This window comes from Rhinopithecus bieti, unplaced genomic scaffold, assembly GCF_001698545.2.
Source record: "Rhinopithecus bieti isolate Rb0 unplaced genomic scaffold, ASM169854v2 scaffold_31076, whole genome shotgun sequence".
NCBI classification, from domain to species: domain Eukaryota; kingdom Metazoa; phylum Chordata; class Mammalia; order Primates; family Cercopithecidae; genus Rhinopithecus; species Rhinopithecus bieti.
The window spans coordinates 207,420-215,786 of record NW_016813414.1 but is presented as its reverse complement, the minus strand read 5'-3'; the positions used below and the strand labels follow the sequence as shown (position 1 = coordinate 215,786).

General features: G+C 39.9%; 1 protein-coding gene across 5 annotated transcripts in view; it reads right to left on the bottom strand.

The window, feature by feature from the left end:
* The window catches only part of FAM13A (family with sequence similarity 13 member A), a 220,791-nt gene that overhangs the window by 5,285 nt on the left and 207,139 nt on the right, over positions 1–8,367 (bottom strand). For 4 of the 5 annotated variants that reach the window (XM_017848380.1, XM_017848381.1, XM_017848382.1 and 1 more), the window contains 4 exons: positions 7,775–7,870; positions 6,211–6,294; positions 737–933; positions 59–160 (listed from right to left, as the gene is read on the bottom strand). In XM_017848380.1, the coding sequence (XP_017703869.1) occupies positions 59–160; positions 737–933; positions 6,211–6,294; positions 7,775–7,870 (479 nt within the window). The remainder of the gene's footprint in view (positions 1–58; positions 161–736; positions 934–6,210; positions 6,295–7,774; positions 7,871–8,367) is intronic. The other variant, XM_017848384.1, reaches the window with a different exon arrangement.

The window sequence follows — 8,367 nt, the reverse complement described above, 5'->3', positions numbered from 1 at the left end:
TGGGTGTGTGTGTTGCGGCGGGGGTGGGGAAGGGAGGGCGGGGGAAGACAGGCACTACCTTCCATTCTGTCTGAAAAAGTTGTCTTCAAAATCCCGAAGTTTCTTTCGAATCCTTTTCTTTTCTTCTCTCATTTCCTGGAGGTGTTCCAGGAGTTCAGGTCTAAGAGAGAGGAAGCATTGCAAAGAAATTAAGTTAGATTTGAGTTGTCATAAATGTAATGAATGTGTAACTCAACAGGAGCTGTGCAGAAAGGGGAGGCAAATAAATCCAGAAACTGCTGAGGGCATTGAGGGGACGCGGAAATAGATGTTTTCCATTTCCTGAAAGCCAAACATGCTGGCAACAGATCCAGCTTCTGGGGGTTCCTGCTACTTAGGAATTCTTAGGCCTTGTGAAATCCCATGGCACTGTCGTATTTTTCTTTGAAAGAAGAAGATGACGTCTGTGCTCAGTGTGTGTTCAGTGATGGGCTGTGATGTACAGAACCACACGGTGCCATTTAGAGAGAGAACTTCTGGTTGTTTAAACAAGACTCAAAAGTTCCCTCAAATAACATGGGCTGAAGCATATAAAAAAAAATTAAAACAAAAAACAAAAAACACTGTTTTATCCAGATACGCCCCAGGTAGTCACATGTATTTTATCAGCTAATTTATTTAGATACAAAGGCTAAGATAATATTTAAGACAGCTATTTTTACCAAAACATTTCACCGCCACCACCAAAATGACATACATTGAGGCAGCATGGAGATTCGAAAGCCCTGTGTCCTGGCTGCATTTTGATGGTATTTTATCATCCATTGGGGAAATAAAGCCATCAGCATCATCTTCGAATTGGTCCAGAAAGCATCGTGCACTGAAATCGGGTTTCAGAGTGACCATGAAGTCTGGCTTCACATTGTTATCGTCTTCTGACCCCTCCTCTTCTTCCTGGAGATACACAGCAACCCCAATAAAAATCTGGTCACTTTTTGGGGCACACTTTCATTATGAGTATCATTTAATAATCAGACACCATAGAGTTTCTTCTGTATCTACATTTAGCAACACATATGTACATTACATATATTATTGAATATAATATATGTATATTCAATAATATTATTGAATATATTATTGAATATCCGTATTCAATATAAATGTACACATTTAATAACACAAACAACGTAGCCACTCAATAGAGAAAACAGACTGCAAAATTATTTTCAAATAAGTGTACAGCATGTTAATAGTTGTCGGGGTGGGGTAAGAAGGAACAACCATCACAATTTATAACCTAAATCAGATGAACTAAAAGGATCCAAAATTTTCCAGCTATGACAGTACAAAACAAAATTCATCACCAGTAACCAGTGCTTTAAAGGATTCTACTACTTGTGTATCTCAGAGGGCTTTTTAAAAAAAATCAGTCTGAACATTTTCTGAAATAAAACAATATAACCTTTCTATTTAAGAATTGAGATTAGAAAATATTTTATGGCTGCTTAATGCACAAAATTTTAGGGAAATTTTAAGAAGACTGAAACATACTATATTCTCATGATTGAAATAAGAAAACTCAAGCTTTTCCAAAGAACTTCCAAAGGCCAAAATCTATTTTCAGCATACAAGATTCTAAGAAAAGTATGATATTCTCTGTATTGATAATGCAAATAGAAAAATAATAAAGCCAGATCAGCATTTCTTAGAGCCAACTTAAGGCTATGTAAGCCTAAGGAAGAGATAATATCAGAGTCTGAAAGATTTCAAAAGAAGTGATGTACTGCCAAAAGGTAGTCAGACCACAGAGAATAACTTACTATCCTAAAAAAATTTAAAAATTGGTTCAGAATACAGCTATATGAAAAACGGTATGCACAGCATCAATTATTACAGGTAAACCAAATGGCTTCCATGGCAGTGCAGCAAAAAAATCTCCGGAGACAGCAGCAGTTCCTGCTGGAGGGCAAAGTGCAAATGTGCAAATGGTTCATGGTAAATTTTGGTATGTTTAATAATGGTGTTTCTGAAGAGAAACACTGTGAAGAAGCAAGCCACCAAACCAAGCAAAACAAAAAAGGACTATCATATAACTGATATCAAAGTATTGCTATGAAAATAAAATTGGCAAAAGCTAGGTGGCTTTTCCAGATTGTCTCAGCTGTGACTTCAGATCTTGAGTCTCTTTAAATTGTTAAAACATTTAAAATTTACAAAGTAAAATTGACTTTAAATGAATATGTTTCTTTTTGTTTTAGTAAGAGTAATAACAATTCCCATCGACATAGTTTTGATAAAAATTGAGATAATGTATGTCAGGTACCTCATAAGGCACACCTGGGACACCGGCTGTGCACATCAGTTTTCTGCTCCCTCTTTCCTTCCCCTCCCCTGGATAAGGAAGACAGAGTAGAAGCACCTGACCATAACTCAGCGGAGGCAGGAATTGGGGCCTATCTGTTCACTGTTGTCCCCAGAGCCTGGCCAATGCTTGCATATGGCCAATAAATGGCTGTTAAGCAGTCTAGTAATTCAGTTTGAAAAGATAACTACAAAAAACTATTAGAAGAGCATAAACACCTGGGACAGCTAACGAAGTTACAAATAAGAACTTAACGGCCTTTAATGAAATCAGGTGTCTAGGTCTTATCAATTATATCCCAAAGTCCTGAGAGAACTTAATGTGGAAGTCTGCCTTGCACATAGTGAGCACTCAATATTTTTTGAGATAAATGTAACAAAATTACTCTTAGTAGCCTCTGACAATCATGAGGAAAAATAGCAAATAGATTTTCAAATAAGACAGTCATCGTAAGTGTTGTAGATACTGGATAGATTCTAGAAGGAATTAATACATAGATAATATATAAGCAATTGGGAAATAATCAGTGATCAACTGATGAAACTGGTTCCTTAAAAATGAGTCACGAAAACGAACCATTTTTCCTTTTTTGATAGATGTAGTATTTGGATTTCAATAAACAACCAGGTAAGCAGACACTACGAAAGGAAAGCTGGCTGCCCAAATTTCTGCTGAGTAATGACTAAAGGGTGACATGAACCTGAAGGGCATTCTACAGCAGCCCCTGTGCCTGACCCTGCCTTACTCAGTATCTGAGTCACTTGGACAAAGAAAAGGCATATTCTCAAAATGTACAGATAATACAAAGCGGGTAGGGATATCTGATATGTTGGAATACAAAAGCTAGATTTAGTGTATTTCCTACAGCTGAAATAGAAGTATGAGATGTAACAAATTAGAAAAATTCAAGGCCCTATAATTAGGAAAAAGAAAAGCTGGATACATCGGGGCAGTGCAGAAGTATACAGCAAAGTGTGAGTCATGCCAGGGCCATGAACAGTGGTTCTCAATGGGGGTAATCTGTTCCCTCGGGGACGTCGGGCAATGTCTGGAAACATTTTTGGCTCTCACGACTGGTGAAGGGGTGGTGGTGGCACACTACTGGCCTCTAATGAGTGGAGGCCAAGGACTCTGGTAAGCAACCCACAAAGCACAGGGCAGTGCTGCACAACAGTTACCGGCCCCAAAGGTCAGCAGTGCTGAGGCTGACACCCTATCCTCTTGACAGGCCAAAATGAATTCCCAATACCCTGACAGTTGCATAGGCAAGAAATTAGAGGCATGAAAAGGTCTCAGTCATCCAGGTCAAGGTAAAGACTAGTCTTTGGTTCACTGTTCTGATTAACATCATATCCAGATTAACGTCTAGTTCTGGGTATCAGTTTTAACAGCAACACTGATAAACCAGTGTGTGTGCACACAGCAGAGCTAGGAGACCACTGAAAGGTCTGGAACCCATATCACATAAGAGTAAGAGGAACTTGGATAACAGATTGTCATAGAGGGTGGAGTGAGAGTGGGCAGGGCAGGTGACTGTAAATACAGGTAGTGCTCTCAGGGAAGAAGCAGTATCTTTATTTCATGGTGCTCCAAAGGGCAAAACTAAGCCTATGGGATAGAATGCAATAAACTGATAATAATTATGAATATTTTAATTTCAACTATTTTCATTAACTTTTTGTATTTATCAAACCTATACATTTTAAATTACATGTTATGTAATTAAGAAAGATAATTATAAAACCAATAATATAAGTTGTTAGCTATTATTGATACTCATGTAGTGAGTGACCTAACTACTCCCATTGCTGTAAACTTTTCAAGCTTGAGGATGGAATCTCTCTGTAGGGACAATGTCTCTATTCTGCCAGAGAAGTGTTACAGGGGATTCTTAGGTTGGCTAGGAGAACTGACTAGATGATCTCTAGGTTACTTTGGGTTGGAAAATCTAGGCCTTCAGAACTTGAGCTGGCTCTAGTTCATTTACAGCTGGTTCGCTCCCAAAAGCATTTAAAACCAGGGGTGAGTTTTGGAGAAACCACTTAGATACAATCTTATCTGCACACACACCAAATTCCAAATTGGAATTGCCAAGATTTAGTACAGTCCAAATACATTCTAATAGGCCTGGCCAACAGGAACAAAATGAACCAAAAGACAGCACTGTTTACAAAAGCAAGGTAGTCACTGCAAAATTATCTGAAATTTTGACCATGATGTGGCCCAGGAGATAAACCACAGCCAAAATATACTTGTGAAAAAAAATTAAGCTAAAGGATAAGAATGGGAAAAATGTCTTTTATAAAAAAAAAGAGCATCCATCATTAGGTTATCTTCATCTAGTGAAACCATTATTAAATGTCTATATTTTGGATGTGTTCAAGAACACATTTTTATCTAGTAATAGTTCTATTGCATGCTGCTAAGAGAAACATGCTGATTTTCATACACACAGTTACCCAAATTTCTCCAATTACTGTGGTTTCATTCTTGGGTGACATTACCAGCCAGACAAAATTTGTCTTTCATTAACATCAAGCTTATTGTAAGAAAATAGCTCTAATTTTTAAAGACACAATATAGTATACTGGCCCAAATTTCAAGTACCAAGTTTAGAGCATTTTCATGAAACAAATTCTGCTTAATACAGTGAGCACAGTCATTGCCTAATACCATACAATTAGGCATATGAAGTATTAAGATCTGCAAAAGGCAAGAAAAGGAATACATAAAAGAAGACTTTATAGCTTGTGGTGCCTTACCTCAGACAAGAAAATGGAGAAGTTCTCAATTGGTTTCCCTCAGTAGACAAGAGTCCCCCATATACTGAAATAATCATTCCTAACTATAGCACGTAAATGACCACCCCAGGCTCGGAACTGTCACAGAAATATGACAAGTGAAACTCTTAAAACTCACTTCTGCTTCAGGTTTAACTCTTGCTTTGGAATTAAATGACTGTTAGAAAAACAATCACTGATTTTAAAAAAATGATTGCCTTTGATTTTCATCTCTAGAGTTCTGTATAAGGCAGTCTAGTTTGTTCAGTTGTCTAGAAACAAAAACATGAAAGAGGCTGATCCTAGTGTGGGCCAGTTAGGGTCCCACAGAGACACGCTGGTCTATGGGCACAGATTCCATCTCCCATTCTAGCAAAAGTAGCCACTGATGACAAGGATTATCTGTACAAAATCTGTATTACTGGAAAAAAAATCAGGACATATGTTCTGGCAGCTATCAGTCATTCACAGCACCTCATTTGTAGATTAAGAGCAGATTTTAAAATTAGTCCTGGGGACTAAATGTGCTATGAGACAGTCAAGAAGGAAAAGCTGGAAATATTGCACCCGCAAATCTGTCAAAAACTACTATTTGTAGAAGTACAATTTTGCATTGTTTTATATGTTTATATCTATTTCCTATGTTAATTTTGATTTTTCTATAAACAGTATATGAGATTCTTTTTAAAGTTGGTCTCATGAGCTAATTTAAGATTTTAGAATACAGAAAATCCATTCCCCAAATACAGAAAACAAAACCAAACGAAAAGCACGGTGGACAACAAAACCAAACAAAATAATCCCTGAAAACAAAGTAAAAACAAAATGACAGCAAATAATACAAACAAAAAAGAGCGGGGAATAAAATAAAACCAAAGAAATCAGCTAAATGAAACTGGAGAAATCAGCACTCTTTAAAGGGAACTGCTGAAAGTCGGTTATACGCAGCTACTGATTTTTAGGGAATGCTAGGAGAAGCCATCACCAAAAGGCCCGATCACACCCCCTTTCCATTCACCGGAGGGGAGGGGAGGAGGGAGGGAACGGGTCTGGATTTAGCAATGGGTTAGCAGCTGGGGTCTTCACCTTTATCTCCTTGAAGAAGGAAGCAGTTTCGCCCTCGATAATTGGCTGCAGCAAAGGGCTTCTCCGCTTGCTGGAGGGGGAACCCTGTGACAGGTGTTAACAAGTAGGTTACATTCCGAATCCCTTTCCCTTTCCCTCCAGCTCTTGGCTTCCTCTGACCTCACCAGTATTTATTAACTTTTAACTCTGCATTCTTACCCCTCCCTGCCAAACACTCCCAGGAAAACCTGAAACAACAAAAGTTCTTTTTCCAAGTTGCTGCTTCCCTTCAGCGCCCACACACATAAATCGAGGAGGACAGAGTACAGCAAGAACAGCACAGGACTGTATCTGGCAGACACGCAGAAGAAACCCGAGGAGAAACACCTGCCTCCCACCGCTGCCCCGCCAATCACAGCAACCACAAGAACACTTCGGCTGTAGTCAGCTAAGGAGATCACATAAGCTCAGAAAGCAATACAAAGGGGAGCTGACTTCTCTGTTGCACGTTCACCCTACTTAGGGACACTATGGGTTCCTGCCTGGAGAATGAAAACAACTCCTTGGATCTAATCGTTTTATTTGTTAGTTTAGGACATTCCTCCAGAATACACTAAAGTGGCTTTCTTCAAATACACCTGCCTGAGATCTCTGGACCCTCCTTTCTTCATTAAATACATTGTTAAAAGAAAAAGACAATATCCTAGGCCTAGAAATAAGAAGGGCATTTAAGGCCAGGCCAGACAGGAGCAGCAGCTAAAATGAGTATGTATTGCAACAGCAACATCAAAGTGAGTTTGTGTCTGCTTATTAAAGAGCCTAAAAGCCAGCAAGGGAGATGGGAGCACTGAAACAGAGGCAAATGTTTCCCCAAGAGATGGACAGGGCAGAACACCCCACTCATAAGCTGAGGGTGGAAATGTTGAGACTGGGATGAGGGATGGGAGCAGGTGGCTGGGCCCTAAAGGCTTTCCTGTCGCTGAAGGCAAGCTGCTGCTCCCTACTCTTGACAAAATCAAAATCCAGGAGCCAAAAGCAGCAAAGTTCAAGGATGGTGGCCACTGACAGCAACTTCAATGAGCAGCCTCCTTTCCTACACCTTGCCACATCCTCCAAGAAGAAGGGCCTCTTTCTTGAGTTTCTCAGAGGATTTTCTCCCTGGACACAATTCCCAAGGGAGTTATCCCCTCTTGGATGGGAGGGACTATGAACAGAGGGCCTTGGGACCAGAGCAGCACTCTTTGGAGTGAAGAGGCCTGGAGAAAGCGCAGCCCTGCCCCCTTGGTGCTCTGTCTCTGGCCCAGCACATCCAATGGATGTACATGCCTTTGGGGCAAAGCATGTCCTCCAAAAGGGAAAAATAAATTATATCAGCTTCAGATTTGCCCATTTTTAACAAATGTAGCCTCAAGGGTCTTTGATAAAGTCTTCATTCCTCAAGCTGTGGGCCATGGATACTAATGGCTGATTCAGCCATTAAAGCCTATTCTTTAATGAGAAAGCAGGTTAGGGCCCTAATTCATATATCCAGGGCCCATTCAAGCAGAAAGGTGTTGTAGCAGCCACAGGAAGGTATTCTACTCACAATGATGGGTATGGTGTTGGCTCGTGACAGGATCTGTTTGACCAACCGGTACCTGTCATATAGTGGCTTCATCACCTGACGTTCGTTCTTTGTTACCTGAAAAGCAAGAACGAGAGCTATGAGAAGCCTGCTGCTGGGAGTCACGACCAGCTGTCTAAGCATGCTCTGGGCCTTTGTAATTCTAGAGAAACTCCAGATGATGCAACTTAAGTCTTACTACCCTCACAAAATTTATTTAAACTGATAATATTATTTATTCAATAAATATTCAGATTACCTACTTCAGCTGCAGATCAGTGGAAGTCACTCCATTGGTAGTACAGCTTTTTCTAAATCCAAACTAGGATCATTCTCAGGTTCCTGCTTAAAACTCCTCCAGGTTCAGAGTTCCCACATGACTATTTTCTGAGCCCAGGGAAAATGAAAGCATATATTTGCTATAAGACGTATCATGTAGGCTGTGCACGGTGGCTCACGCCTGTAAGCCCAGCACTTTGGGAAGCTGAGGCAGTCAGATCACCTGAGGTCAGGAGTTCAGACCAGCCTGGTCAAGGTGAAACCCCGTCTTTACTTAAAAAAAAAAAAAAAAAAAA